The following is a 20,061-nucleotide window of genomic DNA, read 5'->3' as shown; positions in this document are numbered from 1 at the left end:
GGGGGCAGTATTATAGTAGTTATATTCCTGTACACAGGGGGCAGTATTATAGTAGTTATATTCTTGTACATAGGGGGCAGTATTATAGTAGTTATATCCCTGTACATAGGGGGCAGTATTATAGTAGTTATATTCTTGTACATAGGGGGCAGTATTATAGTAGTTATATTCCTGTACATAGGGGGCAGTATTATAGTAGTTATATTCCTGTACATAGGGGGCAGTATTATAGTAGTTATATTCCTGTACATAGGGGGCAGTATTATAGTAGTTATATTCTTGTACATAGGGGGCAGTATTATAGTAGTTATATTCTTGTACATAGGGGGCAGTATTATAGTAGTTATATTCTTGTACATAGGGGGCAGTATTATAGTAGTTATATTCCTGTACATAGGGGCCAGTATTATAGTACTTATATTCCTGTACATAGGGGGCAGTATTATAGTGGTTATATTCCTGTACATAGGGGCCAGTATTATAGTAGTTATATTCCTGTACATAGGGGGCAGTATTATAGTAGTTATATTCTTGTACATAGGGGGCAGTATTATAGTAGTTATATTCCTGTACATAGGGGGAAGTATTATAGTAGTTATATTCCTGTACATAGGAGGCAGTATTATAGTAGTTATATTCTTGTACATAGGGGGCAGTATTATAGTAGTTATATTCTTGTACATAGGGGGCAGTATTATAGTAGTTATATTCCTGTACATAGGGGGCAGTATTATAGTAGTTATATTCTTGTACATAGGGGGCAGTATTATAGTAGTTATATTCCTGTACATAGGGAGCAGTATTATAGTAGTTATATTCTTGTACATAGGGGGCAGTATTATAGTAGTTATATTCCTGTACATAGGGGGCAGTATTATAGTAGTTATATTCTTGTACATAGGGGGCAGTATTATAGTAGTTATATTCCTGTACATAGGGGCCAGTATTATAGTACTTATATTCCTGTACATAGGGGGCAGTATTATAGTGGTTATATTCCTGTACATAGGGGGCAGTATTATAGAATATATTATTATTTGCTCTTTTTGGGATCTTATGGTCTAGATAGCCAGTATCACTCAGGAGAAGATTAGATACACCGCTCAGCAGTCAGTATCACACAGGATGGGATTAGATACAGAGCTCAGCAGTCAGTATCACACTGGATCACGTTAGATATACTCCCTTGTTGTGTGTTCCGGAGGATGATGGGAGTAATCTCCTTACATAAGATGTGACATAATAATCTGCGGTGATTATCTGTGAGTCCTGAGGTCGGGCATCTCGCTGATATCTTATGTAATGCCCCCGCACTGCGCCCCCTGGTGTCCGCTGCTCACACTCTATTAACCCTCACACTGCCACTGCCTCACAAAATCAGCTCTCTCCTCCTGTGCCCTTATGATAACACTTCCTGTCATAGGGACACTGGACGTAGCAGCAGACGCTTCCCTCACAGCAGCACAGAGGGTTTAAGGAGAACAACGTACAGCACAATACGGGATGAGTAATAATCCTTTATTATCATACAAAGCGTCTTATAAAACACATTGAGGACACGTAGAGATCGGGACAGGGGGAGCTGCTGCTCTCTGTTATCAGCCATTTGGGGACAGTAGCACAAACACAAAGATGTGGGGTACATTTGGGGCCCCTGAGGATGGGGCCCGATGTTTAGTAACAGCGCAGCATGAAGGTGTTACATGAGGCTCCGCGGAGGCAGTCACACAGCTTCCCGATGCGGGGTCCGTGCTTCATGGCGCAGCGCTCACCCACGTCACACTGCACACAGAATAGAGAGTCAGCTCCGTGGCCAAGCCCAACCCGAGATCACACAATACACATTCCAATCCCTTTAAGACAGGAGACACTATGTGCACCCTCCCCTTTAAGAGAGTAGGCACTACATGCACCCACCCCTTTAAGAGAGGAGACACTCTCTGCACCCACCCCTGTAAGAGAGGAGACACTCTGTGCACCCACCCCTTTAAGAGAGGAGACACTATGTCCCTTTAATATCCCTCACCCGAGGCACCTGGGCCGCCCGCCGCTCCACACCGGCTCCTCTGCCCTGGTTATACTCCAGCATCTCCCCCAGAGCCACAGCCTGCAGGGACACAAGGGGTTAATGGCCAGCAGTGCAATCATCTGCAGTCTATTATGGGGTAGAGGAGTGATGCTCTGCAGAGGTATGTATTACTCACCAGGCTGTTGCTCTGCAGGGGGGACTCCTCCTGGTACTCCTCCAGTCTGGGGTAGAGGAGCGATGCTCTGCAGAGGTGTGTATTACTCACCAGGCTGTTGCTCTGCAGGGGGGCTCCTCCAGTCTGGGGTAGAGGAGTGATGCTCTGCAGAGGTGTATATTACTCACCAGGCTGTTGCTCTACAGGGGGGCTCCTCCTGGGGCTCCTCCAGTCTGGGCTAGAGGAGTGATGCTCTGCAGAGGTGTGTATTACTCACCAGGCTGTTGCTCTGCAGGGGGGCTCCTCCAGTCTGGGGTAGAGGAGTGATGTTCTGCAGAGGTGTGTATTACTCACCAGGCTTTTGCTCTGCAGGGGGAAGTCCTCCTAGTACTCCTCCAGTCTGGTGTCGGGGAGCGATGCTCTGCAGAGGTGTGTATTACTCACCAGGCTGTTGCTCTGCAGGGGGGGCTCCTCCTGGTACTCATCCAGTTTGGGGTCGGGGAGCGATGCTCTGCAGAGGTGTGTATTACTCACCAGGCTTTTGCTCTGCATGGGGGCTCCTCCTGGGGCTCCTCCAGTCTGGGGTCGGGGAGCGATGCTCTGCAGAGGTGTGTATTACTCACCAGGCTGTTGCTCTGCAGGGGAGCTCCTCCTGGTACTCCTCCAGTCCGGGGTCGGGGAGCGATGCTCTGCAGAGGTGTGTATTACTCACCAGGCTGTTGCTCTGCAGGGGGGGGCTCCTCCAGTCTGCGGTAGAGGAGTGATGCTCTGCAGAGGTGTATATTACTCACCTGGCTGTTGCTCTGCAGGGGGGGCTCCTCCAGTCTGGGGTAGAGGAGCAATGCTCTGCAGAGGTGTATATTACTCACCAGGCTATTGCTCTGCAGCGGGGGCTCCTCCTGGTACTCCTCCAGACTGGGGTAGAGGAGTGATGCTCTGCAGAGGTGTGTATTACTCACCAGGCTGTTGCTCTGCAGGGGGGTGCTCCTCCAGTCTGGGGTAGAGGAGCGATGCTCTGCAGAGGTGTGTATTACTCACCAGGCTGTTGCTCTGCAGGGGGGGCTTCTCCTGGTACTCCTCCAGTGTGGGGTCAGGGAGTGATGCTCTGCAGAGGTGTGTATTACTCACCAGGCTGTTGCTCTGCAGGGGGGGGGGGCTCCTCCTGGTACTCATCCAGTCTGGGGTAGAGGAGTGATGCTCTGCAGAGGTGTGTATTACTCACCAGGCTGTTGCTCTGCAGGGGGGGCTCCTCCTGGTACTCCTCCAGTCTGGGGTAGAGGAGTGATGCTCTGCAGAGGTGTGTATTACTCACCAGGCTGTTGCTCTGCAGGGGGGGCTCCTCCTGGTACTCCTCCAGTCTGGGGTCGGGGAGTGATGCTCTGCAGAGGTGTATATTACTCACCAGGCTGTTGCTCTCCAGGGGGGGGCTCCTCCTGGTACTCCTCCAGTCTGGAGTAGAGGAGCGATGCTCTGCAGGGGGGGCTCCTCCAGTCTGGGGTTGGGGAGCGATGCTCTGCAGAGGTGTATATTACTCACCAGGCTGTTGCTCTGCAGGGGGGGGCTCCTCCTGGTACTCCTCCAGTCTGGAGTAGAGGAGCGATGCTCTGCAGGGGGGGCTCCTCCAGTCTGGGGTAGAGGAGTGATGCTCTGCAGAGGTGTGTATTACTCACCAGGCTGTTGCTGTGCAGGGGGAAGTCCTCCTGGTACTCCTCCAGTCTGGGGTCGGGGAGCGATGCTCTGCAGAGGTGTGTATTACTCACCAGGCTGTTGCTCTGCAGGGGGGCTCCTCCTGGGGCTCCTCCAGTCTGGGGTCGGGGAGCGATGCTCTGCACAGGTGTGTATTACTCACCAGGCTGTTGCTCTGCAGGGGGTGCTCCTCCAGTCTGGGGTAGAGGAGTGATGCTCTGCAGAGGTGTATATTACTCACCTGGCTGTTGCTCTGCAGGGGGGCTCCTCCTGGTACTCCTCCAGTTTGGGGTAGAGGAGTGATGCTCTGCAGAGGTGTGTATTACACACCAGGCTGTTGCTTTGCAGGGGGGGCTCCTCCTGGTACTCCTCCAGTCTGGGGTCGGGGAGCGATGCTCTGCAGAGTTGTGTATTACTCACCAGGCTGTTGCTCTGCAGGGGGGCTCCTCCTGGTACTCCTCCAGTCTGGAGTAGAGGAGCGATGCTCTGCAGGGGGGTGCTCCTCCAGTCTGGGGTACAGGAGCGATGCTCTGCAGAGGTGTGTATTACTCACCAGGCTGTTGCTCTGCAGGGGGGGGCTCCTCCTGGTACTCCTCCAGTCTGGGGTAGAGGAGTAATGCTCTGCAGAGGTGTGTATTACTCACCAGGCTGTTGCTCTGCATGGGGGGGGGGCTCCTCCTGGTACTCATCCAGTCTGGGGTAGAGGAGCGATGCTCTGCAGAGGTGTGTATTACTCACCAGGCTGTTGCTCTGCAGGGGGGGGCTCCTCCTGGTACTCCTCCAGTGTGGGGTCGGGGAGTGATGCTCTGCAGAGGTGTATATTACTCACCAGGCTGTTGCTCTGCAGGGGGGGGGGGGCTCCTCCTGGTACTCCTCCAGTCTGGGGTAGAGGAGCGATGCTCTGCAGGGGGGGCTCCTCCAGTCAGGGGTAGAGGAGTGATGCTCTGCAGAGGTGTGTATTACTCACCAGGGGGGGCTCCTCCTGGTACTCCTCCAGTTTGGGGTCGGGGAGTGATGCTCTGCAGAGGTGTATATTACTCACCAGGCTGTTGCTCTGCAGGGGGGGGCTCCTCCTGGTACTCCTCCAGTCTGGAGTAGAGGAGCGATGCTCTGCAGGGGGGTGCTCCTCCAGTCTGGGGTACAGGAGCGATGCTCTGCAGAGGTGTGTATTACTCACCAGGCTGTTGCTCTGCAGGGGGGGCTCCTCCTGGTACTCCTCCAGTCTGGGGTAGAGGAGTGATGCTCTGCAGAGGTGTGTATTACTCACCAGGCTTTTGCTCTGCAGGGGGGGGGGGGGGCTCTTCCTGGTACTCATCCAGTCTGGGGTAGAGGAGCGATGCTCTGCAGAGGTGTGTATTACTCACCAGGCTGTTGCTCTGCAGGGGGGGCTCCTCCTGGTACTCCTCCAGTCTGGAGTAGAGGAGCGATGCTCTGCAGGGGGGGCTCCTCCAGTCTGGGGTAGAGGAGTGATGCTCTGCAGAGGTGTGTATTACTCACCAGGCTGTTGCTCTGCAGGGGGGGCTCCTCCTGGTACTCCTCCAGTCTGGGGTAGAGGAGTGATGCTCTGCAGAGGTGTGTATTACTCACCAGGCTGTTGCTCTGCAGGGGGGGCTCCTCCTGGTACTCCTCCAGTGTGGGGTCGGGGAGTGATGCTCTGCAGAGGTGTATATTACTCACCAGGCTGTTGCTCTGCAGGGGGGGGGGGGCTCCTCCTGGTACTCCTCCAGTCTGGGGTAGAGGAGCGATGCTCTGCAGGGGGGGCTCCTCCAGTCTGGGGTAGAGGAGTGATGCTCTGCAGAGGTGTGTATTACTCACCAGGGGGGGCTCCTCCTGGTACTCCTCCAGTTTGGGGTCGGGGAGTGATGCTCTGCAGAGGTGTATATTACTCACCAGGCTGTTGCTCTGCAGGGGGGGGCTCCTCCTGGTACTCCTCCAGTCTGGAGTAGAGGAGCGATGCTCTGCAGGGGGGGCTCCTCCAGTCTGGGGTAGAGGAGTGATGCTCTGCAGAGGTGTGTATTACTCACCAGGCTGTTGCTCTGCAGGGGGGGCTCCTCCTGGTACTCCTCCAGTCTGGGGTCGGGGTGGTCGCTCTTCCCCGGTAGGATGAGTGGGGTCAGGTACAGCGCCAGCAGCAGTGCAGAGCATCGCAGGGTCCCTCTCTCCATGGTCGCTGATCTGCAGGTGACACGTCTCTGCTGTGACGGCTCCGGGGTCCCGCACATTTATATGTCCTCCCCCATACACTGATATGAGCTCTGCGTCACTGCTGATCACTGATAACACTTCACATTTGAGGGTTTGTTACATTGTATCAGTCTGGAGCTCTGACTATTTAGTTTATTATCTAGACTTGTTAATATTGTACCAAACCCTCAGCTGTGTGAGGACGGAAGCTCAAGAAAGGTGGAGGTGTATGAAGGAGAGCATCAGCTGCAAAATATGGATTATAGTACACTGGGAGAGTGTCCTCACACTGCTGTGCTCTGTGCTCTGTGCAACCACTGTTAGGTATTGTCCCAGGAGAGATGTGTAATCAGACCTCACACTGCTGCGCTCTGTGCTCTCTGCAGCCAGTGTTATGTATTGTCCCTGGAGAGATGTGTAATACCTCACACTGCTGTGCTCTGTGCTCTCTGCAGCCAGTGTTGTGTATTGTTCCTGGAGAGATGTGTAATCAGACCTCACACTGCTGTGCTCTGTGCTCTCTGCAGCCAGTGTTATGTATTATCCCTGGAGAGATGTGTAATCAGACCTCACACTGCTGTGCTCTGTGCTCTCTGCAGCCAGTGTTATGTATTGTCCCTGGAGAGATGTGTAATCAGACCTCACACTGCTGTGCTCTGTGCTCTCTGCAGCCAGTGTTATGTACTGTTCCTGGAGAGATGTGTAATCACACCTCACACTGCTGTGCTCTGTGCTCTCTGCAGCCAGTGTTATGTATTGTCCTGGAGAGATGTGTAATCATACCTCACACTGCTGTGCTCTGTGCTCTCTGCAGCCAGTGTTATGTATTGTCCCTGGAGAGATGTGTAATCAGACCTCACACTGCTGTGCTCTGTGCTCTCTGCAGCCAGTGTTGTGTATTGTCCCTGGAGAGATGTGTAATCAGACCTCACACTGCTGTGCTCTGTGTCCTCTGCAGCCAGTGTTATGTACTGTCCCTGGAGAGATGTGTAATCAGCCCTCACACTGCTGTGCTCTGTGCTCTCTGCAGACAGTGTTATGCATTGTTCCTGGAGAGATGTGTAATCAGACCTCACACTGCTGTGCTCTCTGCAGCCAGTGTTATGTATTGTTCCTGGAGAGATGTGTAATCATACCTCACACTGCTGTGCTCTGTGCTCTCTGCAGCCAGTGTTATGTATTGTCCCTGGAGAGATGTGTAATCATACCTCACACTGCTGTGCTCTGTGTCCTCTGCAGCCAGTGTTATGTACTGTCCCTGGAGAGATGTGTAATCAGCCCTCACACTGCTGTGCTCTGTGCTCTCTGCAGCCAGTGTTATGTATTGTCCCTGGAGAGATGTGTAATCACACCTCATACTGCTGTGCTCTGTGCTCTCTGCAGCCAGTGTTATGTATTTTTCCTGGAGAGATGTGTAATCAGACCTCACACTGCTGTGCTCTGTGCTCTCTGCAGCCAGTGTTGTGTATTGTCCCTGGAGAGATGTGTAATCAGACCTCACACTGCTGTGCTCTGTGCTCTCTGCAGACCGTGTTATGTATTGTCCCTATAGAGATGTGTAATCAGTCCTCACACTGCTGTGCTCTGTGCTCTCCCTCATGTTATGTCCCGTCTCCTCTCCCCCTCATATTGTGGCCTCTCATCTCCTTCTCATGTTGTGTCCCAACTCATCTCCCCCTCATGTTGTGTCCCCTCTCATCTCTTTCTCATGTTGTGTCCCCTCTCATCTCTCCCTCATGTTGTGACCCCCCTCATCTCTCCCTCATGTTGTGTCCCCTCTCATCTCTCCCTCATGTTGTGTCCCCTCTCATCTCTCCCTCATGTTGTGTCCCCCCTCATCTCTCCCTCATGTTGTGTCCCCTCTCATCTCTCCCTCATGTTGTGTCCCCTCTCATCTCTCCCTCATGTTGTGTCCCCTCTCATCTCTCCCTCATGTTGTGTCCCCTCTCATCTCTCCCTCATGTTGTGTCCCCTCTCATCTCTCCCTCATGTTGTGACCCCCCTCATCTCTCCCTCATGTTGTGTCCCCTCTCATCTCTCCCTCATGTTGTGTCCCTTCTCATCTCTCCCTCATGTTGTGTCCTCTCTCATCTCCCCCTCATGTTGTGTCCCCTCTCATCTCTCCCTCATGTTGTGTCCCCCCTCATCTCTCCCTCATGTTGTGTCCCCCCTCATGTTGTGTCCCCCCTCATCTCTCCCTCATGTTGTGTCCCCCCCTCATCTCCCCCTCATGTTGTGTCCCCCCTCATCTCTCCCTCATATTGTGTCCCCCCTCATCTCTCCCTCATGTTGTGTCCCCCCTCATCTCTCCCTCTTGTTGTGTCCCCTCTCATCTCCCCCTCATGTTGTTAAATATTGTTAAATGTTGTATGTATTGTTACATGTAATGGGATACAGATAACTATACTTTATGGCAGTGATGGCGAAGCTTTTAGAGCCTGAGTGCCCAAACTTCAACCAAAAGCCACATATTCATTGCAAAGTGCCAGCGCAGCACTTTAAGCAGTAATGTATTTTTCCTTGTTCAATGACAACTTTAAATCCTTCAGCCTCCCAAGGACACCAATACAGTTGAAAGGAGGAGGGCAAATTCATCCATCATTGTAGGAACATTCTCCAGGCAGATTCTTTGAGTTCTGTCTGGTGAACTTCATGCTGGGGTGATGGCCTGGGTGCCCACAGAGAGGGTTCCGAGTGCCACCTCTGGCACCAGTGCCATAGGTTCGCCACCACTGCTATATGGTGTCACACTGATTCTTATATAAAGTCTCCTTTATTGGCATCATCCAGGTTACAGAATACAGGATACCAGATACGTGCACAAGTTATCAGTCACGTGTCCATGTCAGTCAGTGTATCAGTGAGTGTGTGTTCTGTAATGGCCGGGAGGTTTCCATCTTTTCCCGTAGCTCTTCATATGTCGTTAAGTCTCCTCCATGTGTCTGTGAGAGACGTCCAGCACAAAAAAGTTTTGGTCAAAACGAAGAAAACTATATATAAAACCAGATAACTTTATTTTTGTATACTTTAAAAGAAATTGTGAAAATACCTCTGCACACAAGGATTTAAAAATCTGCAGAGAGTGGAGCCAACAACATGACATCCTTATATTCGGGTTATACAGGTGTATCCTGAGTGTTGTGTATCCTGCTGGTTAGTTACTGGTTTATAGTTAGTTAGTTGGGAGGTGATTTGTTATTACTCTCATATGTTGTGTCTTCACCGTGACCTAAATGAGGAACACTGAATGATTTGGACACTAGGTGTCGCTGGTGAGTGCTTTCTCCCTGTTATAAAGATTGTTACAAAGTAACTGTTTTCATTCTGCATTCATGCCCACCCTACGTCTGTCCACACTGAGCCCCGGCACCCCTGGTGTAACATGTCGGGGGGGGCTGTAGTGTCTTAGTTTTATTTAGCAGTCAGAGAGCCAACTGAATTAAATAACAGCTCGCTTAGTATTATAGGCAGGAAAAAACGAGTGATTGTGTATGTATGGGTTGCTGGCGTGTGCCTAGACACCTGAATGTATAATGGAGAGGGACTGAAGAATAGTTGGGAGCGAATTTACCTCCTAATTCAGTCTGCTGTAGGCATATTATGAATGGACACATTATAGGAACATCTGGTTTATTGAAGGAATGAAAACAGTTACTTTGTAACAATCTTTATAACTAGGAGAAAACACTCACCAGCGACACCTAGTGTCCAAATCATTCAGTGTTCCTCATTGAAGTCACAGTGAAGAGACACAACATATGAGAGTAATAACAAATCACCTCCCAACTAACTAACTATAAACCAGTAACTAACCAGCAGGATACACAACACTCAGGATACACCTGTATAACCCGAATATAAGGATGTCATGTTGTTGGCTCCACTCTCTGTAGATTTTTAAATCCTTGTGTGCAGAGGTATTTTCACAATTTCTTTTAAAGTATACAAAAAGTTATCTGGTTTTATATATAGTTTTCTTTGTTCTGACCAATGGGTCTTAGTGAGGCCACCTTTAGGCCTTTTTTGAGATGATTGTCTAATTTGGTTGAGGACCCAGTCAGACGTTAATCCACATTTTTTGGTCTGTGAGAGACGTCCGACATGTGAGAGCACAAGAGTTCTAGCAGTGAGACACATCCAGCTGTCGTAGCCTCTCGGTAGCAGCCGCCATGTACCAGCCTCTCGGTAGCAGCCGCCATGTACCAGCCTCTCGGTAGCAGCCGCCATGTACCAGCCTCTCGGTAGCAGCCGCCATGTACCAGCCTCTCGGTAGCAGCCGCCATGTACCAGCCTCTCGGTAGCAGCCGCCATGTACCAGCCTCTCGGTACCAGCCGCCATGTACCAGCCTCTCGGTACCAGCCGCCATGTACCAGCCTCTCTATAGCAGCCGCCATGTACCAGCCTCTCGGTAGCAGCCGCCATGTACCAGCCTCTCGGTAGCAGCCGCCATGTACCAGCCTCTCGGTAGCAGCCGCCATGTACCAGCCTCTCGGTACCAGCCGCCATGTACCAGCCTCTCGGTACCAGCCGCCATGTACCAGCCTCTCGGTACCAGCCGCCATGTACCAGCCTCTCGGTACCAGCCGCCATGTACCAGCCGCCAGGTACCAGTCTCTCCGTACCAGCCTCTCGGTACGAGCCGCCGTGTACCAGCCTCTCGGTACCAGCCGCCATGTACCAGCCTCTCGGTACCAGCCTCTCGGTACCAGCCGCCATGTACCAGCCTCTCAGTAGCAGCCGCCATGTACCAGCCTCTCGGTACCAGCCTCTCGGTACCAGCCTCTCGGTAGCAGCCGCCATGTACCAGCCTCTCGGTAGCAGCCGCCATGTACCAGCCTCTCGGTAGCAGCCGCCATGTACCAGCCTCTCGGTAGCAGCCGTCATGTACCAGCCTCTCGGTAGCAGCCGCCATGTACCAGCCTCTCGGTAGCAGCCGCCATGTACCAGCCTCTCGGTAGCAGCCGCCATGTACCAGCCTCTCGGTACCAGCCGTCATGTACCAGCCTCTCGGTAGCAGCCGCCATGTACCAGCCTCTCGGTAGCAGCCGCCATGTACCAGCCTCTCGGTAGCAGCCGCCATGTACCAGCCTCTCGGTAGCAGCCGCCATGTACTAGCCTCTCGGTAGCAGCCGCCATGTACTAGCCTCTCGGTAGCAGCCGCCATGTACCAGCCGCCATGTACCAGCCGCCATGTACCAGCCGCCATGTACCAGCCTCTCGGTAGCAGCCGCCATGTACCAGCCTCTCGGTACCAGCTGCCATGTACCAGCCTCTCCGTACCAGCCGCCATGCACCAGCCGCTATGTACCAGCCTCTCCGTACCAGCCGCCACGTACCAGCCTCTCCGTTCCAGCCTCTCCATACCAGCCGCCATGTATCAGCCTCTCCATACCAGCCGCCATGTATCAGCCACCATGTACCAGCCTCCCGGTAGCAGCCGCCATGTACTAGCCTCTCGGTATCAGCCTCTCGGTACCAGCCGCCATGACACTGTCTGTCTGTCATATAGTTATAGTAGAGGTGTGTCTTGTAGTGTTGGACGTTCTGTGTCCCTATATGGTATTCCTATATATTTAGGAGCTCATCCCTAATGCTGATATAGATTGTATAGTCAGCAGCGCATGTTTGGCTATTACTTAACTCTTCATGGTCTAATACTAATGAATTTGTGATAAACTGTATAATTATTTAACAGTCCCCCCTCATCTCTCCCTCATATTGTGCCCCCCCTCATCTCTCCCTCATATTGTGCCCCCCCTCATCTCTCCCATATTGTTGCTTCCTGTCCTCCCTCCCTCCTCATATTGTGGCCCTTTCTCCTTCTTTCATATTGCAGCCCCTCCTCTGATATTGTGGCCCTCTGTCCTCTCTCATATTGTGGCCCCCTACCATCATATTGTGGCCCCCTTGTTGTCCCATCGTACTGTGTAGCCCCTGTTCTATCATACTGTGGACTCCTCCCCAAATATTGTGCCCCCCTGTTGTCCGCTGTTCTTGGTATAAACAAAACACCTTTGTTACTGACCTTTCCTCTTTCCCCCACAGTCCTGCTGCTCCCCTGCCACGCCGAGCCCCCGGCCTCTGCCACGCCGAGCCCTCTGCCACCCCGAGCCCCCGGCCTCTGCCACGCCGAGCCCCCGGCCTCTGCCACGCCGAGCCCCCGGCCTCTGCTATATCCATTTCTGTTTGGGATGAACTACAATGTAGAATCAGACCTTCTCTGTGTCAGACCTCACAAATGCTGAGTTTTCCCAAAAATCAAGGAATTTAGAAACTAAATAATTTTATTAGAACCTTTAAGAAATCTTGTGTATTCCCAGGAGATTATTATTAGAACCCCCCCTCCACAATACAATCATAAATATTATTCATCTCTCTGAATATCAGGAAGATCCAGTCCGGCGGGAGATCAGCGGTAGTCACAGCCCCGCCTCCACTGATGACATCACTGATAATATAATAGTGATATATGGCGGTAGTCACAGCCCCGCCTCCACTGATGACATCACTGATATTATAATAGTGATATATGGCGGTAGTCACAGCCCCGCCTCCACTGATGACATCACTGATATTATAATAGTGATATATGGCGGTAGTCACAGCCCCGCCTCCACTGATGACATCACTGATATTATAATAGTGATATATGGCGGTAGTCCAGTTTTTTTGGGTGATCCCGGTCTCCAATCACAGATGAGTATCCCTAGCAGCATGGAGGGTCACATCTCATCAGTCCTCCCTGTTTTGGACATGTCCCTGGGCGCAGCGCCCTCTTGGATCGGCGTCGGGGTCTCTGTGGAGATCTTCTCCTCCGAGGTCTTCAGACTTGCCTCTTCTTGACTGGGGAGATCCTGAGTCGTGACCACGTCTTGCGTCTTGTCTTGCGGTGCGGGGGCTGGGCTGTCGGGTGCCGGAGATTCTGTGCTCTCCGGGAATCCGTCTTTATTCAGAATATTCCTAGAGATAACTACAGGAGAAAATATCGGAGACCTCTCTACCCTTCCACCACGGCTGAGGAGCTGATATCCGCCCTCCCCCGATGACCTACCTCCGGTCGGCATGTAGGTGGCCCCATCATTGGAGACGTCTCCAGGGCGGAGCGGGTGGTAATTGGGGTAGATCAGTAACGCCAAGGAGAAGAAGAGAATCTGTAAGAGAGTGACCGCTCTATGACTTGTAGAACACAGCGGAGGGTGCGGGGGAGGGGTCCTGCGTTACTTACCAGGGCGCAGGTCCCCGTCTGGGCGGCTTTGTTTGCCGTCTGCTTGATGAGGGTCTGCAGTTTGCGGAGTTGTGTGATTAGAGATCTGAGAAGGAACGAAACGCTCAGATGAGCCATGAATGTGTATCCTGGATGTCTGACTACGACTACAAGACATACTCACATGTTGTGCTTCTCCAACTCTACCACTTTCTTATGCAGCTCCTGATTCTGGGCAGAACATGCAGCAACTCTGTAATTATAGAGACAGAGCTTGTTGTACGGCACCCATCACAACCAGCAGGGGGCACTACCACCTTACAGGGCTATCACCTGCTCTCCAGGCCATCTATATACTCCTTCTTCCGCTTCCTGCTGTCCTGTGCAGACTGCTTATTCCGGATCTTCCTCCGCACTTTCTTAAGGATCCGTTCTTCTGCCTGCAGGAAATAATAAGACGAGGGCGAGTACCGGGGACAATACCACCCCCTGGTGGTGATCCTTACATGATGGGGTCTGTACCTTCGTGAGCGGCAGGTTATTTGGGAGGGCGATGCCTTCCTGTGACAGCAGCCGCTTCTCCTCTTCCGTCAGGTGGAGCTGCGGGTACTGAGTACAGAGACAGATCGTATCAGCAGATACGAGAGACAGGAGTGATTACAGAGGACACAACATCACCTACCAGAGACTCCACCGAGAGCAGGTCCGGAGTGGCTACTCGCCCAGACAGCGCCAGGGGCTTCCGCAGGCCGGGCAGGTCACTGACTATACAGCTGTCAGGTATGAGGACAGGAGTGTGCCAGTCATCTGCTGGGGAACACGGATACTCATCAGGGGCTGCGGAAATCCTGCTCTGTAACCAGACACCTGACTACGACTACAAGCAACAACACCTGGATACAGAGCACAAAAGTATCCAGACTGCAGACTATTCACATCTCCCTAGGAATATGTGGCTGATAACAGAGAGTAATAGATTGTACCCCCCTGTACAGTCACCTCCAGCCAGGATGAAGTGGCTGATAACAGAGAGTGATAGATTGTACTGACCCGATGGGAGTTACCTAGCTGTATAGAGATGACGCTGCTCATGTCCCCGGCTGTTTTCTGCTCCTCCATGGCTCCGATGTCGTACACCAGCTCATAGACCGGGGCAGGCTGGGGCAGGGGATTGCCCCCATCACATTTAGTCGGGGTATCGGGTCGGGGGTCATCAGAGAAGCCGCTGTCGCTCTCCGGGGACTCGCTGGCGGTGGCCTCGGTGCTGTACACATCGTTGGGGTTGATCATCATCTGCAGGAACTCGTCAGGGTCTTCTCTGTCACTGATGCTCTAAAATATGGGGTCACAGAGGTCAAATGTGGGGGAGAGGAAGGGAACCCCAGCACCAAAGGGCTTATAAAGACTTATACGTCAGGTAAAGGAGTCTCATGGGGCCCCTCGGGCTCCACAGCAGCCTCCTCCCCTGTGTCCTGCCGTAATTAGGGGTTATGGTCCTATATAAAGACTATTCCCTGGAGGCTGATGTCCTATAACTGCACAGAGTGACGGCACCTCAACCCCCCCCCCCCCCCCCCCACAGCGAGATGCCTCACCCTGCACAGCGAGGTGTCTGTGTAGGGGAGGACAGTCAGCGTGTAGAGGAGCATGTAGGGGAGGACAGTCAGCGTGTAGAGGAGCATGTAGGGGAGGGCAGTCAGCATGTAGAGGAGCATGTAGGGGAGGACAGTCACCGTGTAGAGGAGCATGTAGTGGAGGACAGTCACCATGTATAGGAGAGGAGCATGTAGGGGAGGACAGTCGGCGTGTAGAGGAGCATGTAGGGGAGGACAGTCGGCGTGTAGAGGAGCATGTAGTGGGGGCAGTCAGCGTGTAGAGGAGCATGTAGGGGAGGACAGTCGGCGTGTACAGGAGCATGTAGGGGAGGACAGTCGGCGTGTACAGGAGCATGTAGGGGAGGACAGTCGGCGTGTAAAGGAGCATGTAGGGGAGGACAGTCGGCGTGTAAAGGAGCATGTAGGGGAGGACAGTCGGCGTGTAGAGGAGCATGTAGTGGGGGCAGTCAGCGTGTAGAGGAGCATGTAGGGGAGGACAGTCAGCGTGTAGAGGAGCATGTAGGGGAGGACAGTCGGCGTGTAGAGGAGCATGTAGTGGGGGCAGTCAGCGTGTAGAGGAGCATGTAGGGGAGGACAGTCAGCGTGTAGAGGAGCATGTAGGGGAGGACAGTCAGCGTGTAGAGGAGCATGTAGGGGAGGACAGTCAGCGTGTAGAGGAGTATGTAGTGGAGGACAGTCAGCGTGTAGAGGAGCATGTAGTGGAGGACAGTCAGCGTGTAAAGGAGCATGTAGGGGAGGACAGTCAGCGTGTTGAGGAGCATGTAAGGGAGGACAGTCGGCGTGTAGAGGAGCATGTAGTGGGGGCAGTCAGCGTGTAGAGGAGCATGTAGGGGAGGACAGTCGGCGTGTAAAGGAGCATGTAGGGGAGGACAGTCGGCGTGTAGAGGAGCATGTAGGGGAGGACAGTCGGCGTGTAGAGGAGCATGTAGTGGGGGCAGTCAGCGTGTAGAGGAGCATGTAGGGGAGGACAGTCAGCATGTAGAGGAGCATGTAGGGGAGGACAGTCGGCGTGTAGAGGAGCATGTAGTGGGGGCAGTCAGCGTGTAGAGGAGCATGTAGGGGAGGACAGTCAGCGTGTAGAGGAGCATGTAGGGGAGGACAGTCAGCGTGTAGAGGAGTATGTAGGGGAGGACAGTCGGCGTGTAGAGGAGCATGTAGTGGGGGCAGTCAGCGTGTAGAGGAGCATGTAGGGGAGGACAGTCAGCGTGTAGAGGAGCATGTAGGGGAGGACAGTCAGCGTGTAGAGGAGCATGTAGGGGAGGACAGTCAGCGTGTAGAGGAGTATGTAGGGGAGGACAGTCGGCGTGTAGAGGAGCATGTAGGGGAGGACAGTCAGTGTGTAGAGGAGCATATAAGAGAGGACAGTCAGCGTGTAGAGGAGCATGTAGGGGAGGACAGTCAGCGTGTAGAGGAGCATGTAGGAGAGGACAGTCAGTGTGTAGAGGAGCATGTAGGAGAGGACAGTCAGTGTGTAGAGGAGCATGTAGGAGAGGACAGTCAGCGTGTAGAGGAGCATGTAGGGGAGGACAATCAGCGAGTAGAGGAGCATGTAGGGGAGGACAGTCAGCGTGTAGAGGAGCATGTAGGAGAGGACAGTCAGCGTGTAGAGGAGCATGTAGGGGAGGACAATCAGCGAGTAGAGGAGCATGTAGGAGAGGACAGTCGGCGTGTAGAGGAGCATGTAGGGGAGGACAGTCAGCGTGTAGAGGAGTATGTAGGGGAGGACAGTCAGCGTGTAGAGGAGTATGTAGGGGAGGACAGTCAGCGTGTAGAGGAGCATGTAGGGGAGGACAGTCAGTGTGTAGAGGAGCATGTAGGGGAGGACAGTCAGCGAGTAGAGGAGCATGTAGGGGAGGACAGTCAGTGTGTAGAGGAGCATGTAGGGGAGGACAGTCAGCGTGTAGAGGAGCATGTAGGGGAGGACAGTCAGTGTGTAGAGGAGCATGTAGGGGAGGACAGTCGGCGTGTAGAGGAGCATGTAGGGGAGGACAGTCAGCGTGTAGAGGAGCATGTAGGGGAGGACAGTCAGTGTGTAGGGGTGGACAGTCAGCGTTTAGGGGAACGTGTAGAAGTGGACAGTCAGTGTGTAGAGGAGCATGTAGGGGAGGACAGTTGGTGTATATGCAAGGATAGTCAGCATATAGGGGAGGGTAATCAGCGGGTAGAGGGGCTTGTAGGTGAGGACAGCCAAAAGTCTAATCTAGCATGTAGAGGAGGTCAGTCAGGGTGTAGGGGAACGTGTAGAGGAGCATGTAGGGGAGGACAGTCAGCTTGTAGAAGAGCATGTAGGGGAGGACAGTCAGTGAGTAGAGGAGCATGTAGAGGAGGTCAGTCAGCGTGTAGAGGAGCATGTAGGAGAGGACAGTCAGCGTGTAGAGGAGCATGTAGGGGAGGACAGTCAGCGTGTAGAGGAGCATGTAGGGGAGGACAGTCAGTGTGTAGAGGAGCATGTAGAGGAGGTCAGTCAGCGTGTAGAGGAGCATGTAGGGGAGGACAGTCAGCGTGTAGAGGAGTATGTAGGGGAGGACAGTCAGTGTGTAGAGGAGTATGTAGGGGAGGACAGTCAGTGTGTAGAGGAGCATGTAGGGGAGGACAGTCAGCGTGTAGAGGAGTATGTAGGGGAGGACAGTCAGTGTGTAGAGGAGCATGTAGGGAAGGACAATCAGTGTGTAGGGGTGGACAGTCAGCGTTTAGGGGAACGTGTATTAGTGGACAGTCAGTGTGTAGAGGAGCATGTAGGGGAGGACAGTCAGCGTGTAGAGGAGCATGTAGAGGAGGTCAGTCAGCGTGTAGAGGAGCATGTAGAGGAGGTCAGTCAGCGTGTAGAGGAGCATGTAGAGGAGGTCAGTCAGCGTGTAGAGGAACGTGTAGGAGTGTACGGTCAGCGTGCATGGGAAGACTTGATGCTCAGGGTTAGAAGGACCCATGATCACCTTCCACAGCATCATCCGATCCCGGATAAGTGGATTAGTACCCAGCACGACAGCGACCATCTGATCGATGGGAGTCCAAAACGTGACTGATCAAAGATGACAACCTTCATAGGTTCCATGTCATAGGTTTTGGGGGATGAAGCTGGTAAGCTTGTGTGTGCCTCTCCAGAGCACCTCCTGCCCGGGAGCTGATGCTTCATACATGTCACCTTCCCACGTCCCACCTATTACCCATGAAGTTTGCACAAAACTTTCATTTGCTCACTTGAGATTTGACCCTTTATCAGCACTTAGGAAAGCTGAGTGATCCCCAATGGCTGCCGTGCAGCTCTATAGACCCAGCTTTCCTGCAGTCTATGATCAGGTGACACAGGCGGTGGAGCGTGAAGTCTGATCATCCACGGTTTCCCTGTGTGAACCGGCGCCAATACACGTACAACGCAAATATTTGCCCAGGGATCAGGGGGATTGAAGACCAAACACAGGATCACGATAAGTGCTAATTAAAAGCCCATGATAGCAACAGGATGTGACCACAAGAGGGGTAAGAGGGGTCATGGGAAAATCTGCAGGGTATCTGCAAGGACTACAAGTCCCAGCCTAGTCCAGTGTAACGCTACACATAAGTGTAGCACGTGGACGCCGCTGCCTCCATACACAGCATTAAACATGTCCTGCTAGCGCCACCTAATGGCCACAATATCAGCAAAAACACTTACCGGCCGCCCGCTGACCTGCCATTCCTCGTACAGCTTGTCCCCCGGAAATCCATGGGGCTCAGGTAACGGGAAGGTGACTGCGTCCGGCCCGGGAAATCCCTCCGAGTGGAATAGATTGTCCTGAGGCTCAAATATGCAACCGAGTAAGAGGTCCGGTCTGGAGGGGTCCATGGCCGGAGGGAAGGGGGGACGGAGGGTCTGCCGTGCTATCCCTGCAGAGAGAGAGAGGGTATGAATCAGACTGCGGGGGGCAGGTGACCCTCTAATCACCTATAGACCTGCACTAGACAACCCACCCGTGTGTAATAGAGTGCAAGCTCTGTGACCAGTGCAGGATTATGGAGCACAGACACTGCAGTCACATGCTCTAAAGACCCCCACTACACCCCCTGCGCCCCTCTCCTTCTGCTCACCCCAGGCCCGCGCTGATCAGTCTGCACCCTTCCAGGATATGCACATCCTGGACGGCTTGGCCAGGTACCACCCTCTCCTCCGTGCAGAGGAACCGAGCTGTTGTTCAGCAGGTTCCTGGGTGTGGACCCCGCCCCCTGCACCTGTCACACAGGTGACCGAGATTAGATAGGTGTGTCACTGCTGAGAAGGAAGAGTCACCCTGCAAAATCACAACGGGGCACAGGTGGGGGGTGCTCAGGTGTACACAGGACAGGATACAGGACCAGCACCGGGCACAGGTGGGGGTGTGCTCAGGTGTACACAGGACATGATACAGAATCAGCACTGGGCACAGGACATGATACAGGACCAGCACCAGGCACAGATGGGGGGTGCTCAGGTGTATACAGGACATGATACAGGACCAGCACCAGGCACAGGTGGGGGGTGCTCAGGTGTATACAGGACATGATACAGGACCAGCACCAGGCACAGGTGGGGGGTGCTCAGGTGTATACAGGACATGATACAGGACCAGCACTGGGCACAGGTGGGGGGTGCTCAGGTGTGCACAGGACATGATACAAGATCAGCACCAGGCACAGGTGGGGGGTGCTCAGGTATACACAGGTAGATGCTGAACGTGGATGTGTTGTGTGACTGGGTCTGTACATATAGCTTGGTTATTTACAAAAAAAGGTCCCTAGGGACCTCACTGAGACCCATTGGTCTAAAACTTAACTTTTAATATATTTGAAGCTCTAAAAAGTTTTATTTGGATATAGCCCTGGCCCCCCTGAGGACGCCAACAGCCTGGCGAAACATGTCGGGGGGGCTATCAGTCAAATTTTAGACAGCATTGATATGGTGTATAGGGACTAGCATCTATATCCATTAATTGTTAGAGAGTGAGGAGCAACATTAATTACAGATAGGTAGAACTCCAGTGCTTCTATAGAATAGTGAATTGCCACTTGGAAGTCAGCCAATGGTAGCATATTGCCATATTAATTATAGCAACTAAGTTGCAGTACTAACAAAAACATCACTGATTGAATGCACAGTCAGTACCTACTCATGGATGACCCCTGGAGCTCCCTCTCCTGTAGTGTACTGACACAACACAAAACTCCTCTCATTTG

General features: G+C 52.9%; 2 protein-coding genes across 5 annotated transcripts; both read right to left on the bottom strand.

Annotated features, from left to right (window-relative positions):
* Nucleotides 1-1,511: 1,511 nt before the first annotated feature.
* LOC140107132 (cocaine- and amphetamine-regulated transcript protein-like) lies at nucleotides 1,512-6,054 on the bottom strand. Of its 2 annotated transcripts, none has more exons than XR_011851008.1 (3): nucleotides 2,628-2,685; nucleotides 2,027-2,107; nucleotides 1,512-1,782 (listed from the first exon to the last, which is right to left on the bottom strand). XR_011851008.1 is itself a non-coding variant. In XM_072131680.1 (3 exons), exons 1-3 carry the CDS (start codon nucleotides 6,032-6,034, stop codon nucleotides 1,675-1,677), a joined length of 330 nt encoding a protein of 109 aa, XP_071987781.1. In that variant the 5' UTR covers nucleotides 6,035-6,054; the 3' UTR covers nucleotides 1,512-1,674. The 2 variants fall into 2 exon arrangements, 1 of the variants encoding a protein (XP_071987781.1); XM_072131680.1 differs by lacking the exon at nucleotides 2,628-2,685 and adding an exon at nucleotides 5,894-6,054.
* Nucleotides 6,055-12,577: 6,523 nt separating this feature from the next.
* LOC140107137 (cyclic AMP-responsive element-binding protein 3-like protein 4) lies at nucleotides 12,578-19,088 on the bottom strand. 3 transcript variants are annotated; one of them, XM_072131685.1, is made up of 10 exons: nucleotides 18,940-19,088; nucleotides 18,527-18,738; nucleotides 14,323-14,590; nucleotides 13,941-14,068; nucleotides 13,781-13,867; nucleotides 13,592-13,698; nucleotides 13,443-13,511; nucleotides 13,280-13,364; nucleotides 13,106-13,205; nucleotides 12,578-13,024 (listed from the first exon to the last, which is right to left on the bottom strand). In XM_072131685.1, exons 2-10 carry the CDS (start codon nucleotides 18,695-18,697, stop codon nucleotides 12,777-12,779), a joined length of 1,263 nt encoding a protein of 420 aa, XP_071987786.1. In that variant the 5' UTR covers nucleotides 18,698-18,738; nucleotides 18,940-19,088; the 3' UTR covers nucleotides 12,578-12,776. The 3 variants fall into 3 exon arrangements, with proteins under 3 accessions (XP_071987786.1, XP_071987788.1, XP_071987787.1); XM_072131687.1 differs by having other exon boundaries at nucleotides 13,941-14,065; XM_072131686.1 differs by lacking the exon at nucleotides 18,940-19,088 and adding an exon at nucleotides 18,823-18,937.
* Nucleotides 19,089-20,061: the final 973 nt, after the last annotated feature.

This window comes from Engystomops pustulosus, unplaced genomic scaffold (genome assembly GCF_040894005.1).
Source record: "Engystomops pustulosus unplaced genomic scaffold, aEngPut4.maternal MAT_SCAFFOLD_119, whole genome shotgun sequence".
NCBI lineage: Eukaryota > Metazoa > Chordata > Amphibia > Anura > Leptodactylidae > Engystomops > Engystomops pustulosus.
The sequence above is the reverse complement of the archived record's forward strand: the minus strand, read 5'-3'. Positions and strand labels throughout refer to the sequence as shown.

Excerpts from the sequence above, each read along its gene's own strand:
- LOC140107132 (XM_072131680.1), bottom strand. The coding sequence starts at position 6,034 with ATGGAGAGAGGGACCCTGCGATGCTCTGCACTGCTGCTGGCGCTGTAC. Across the intron at positions 2,108-5,893 it reads CCCTGCAGAGCAACAGCCTG|GCTGTGGCTCTGGGGGAGAT; the intron begins GTGAGTAATACA and ends GTGTCCCTGCAG. Across the intron at positions 1,783-2,026 it reads GGGCGGCCCAGGTGCCTCGG|TGTGACGTGGGTGAGCGCTG; the intron begins GTGAGGGATATT and ends TTCTGTGTGCAG.
- LOC140107137 (XM_072131685.1), bottom strand. The coding sequence starts at position 18,697 with ATGGACCCCTCCAGACCGGACCTCTTACTCGGTTGCATATTTGAGCCT. Across the intron at positions 13,512-13,591 it reads ATAGATGGCCTGGAGAGCAG|AGTTGCTGCATGTTCTGCCC; the intron begins GTGATAGCCCTG and ends CTATAATTACAG. Across the intron at positions 13,206-13,279 it reads AGACGGGGACCTGCGCCCTG|ATTCTCTTCTTCTCCTTGGC; the intron begins GTAAGTAACGCA and ends ACTCTCTTACAG.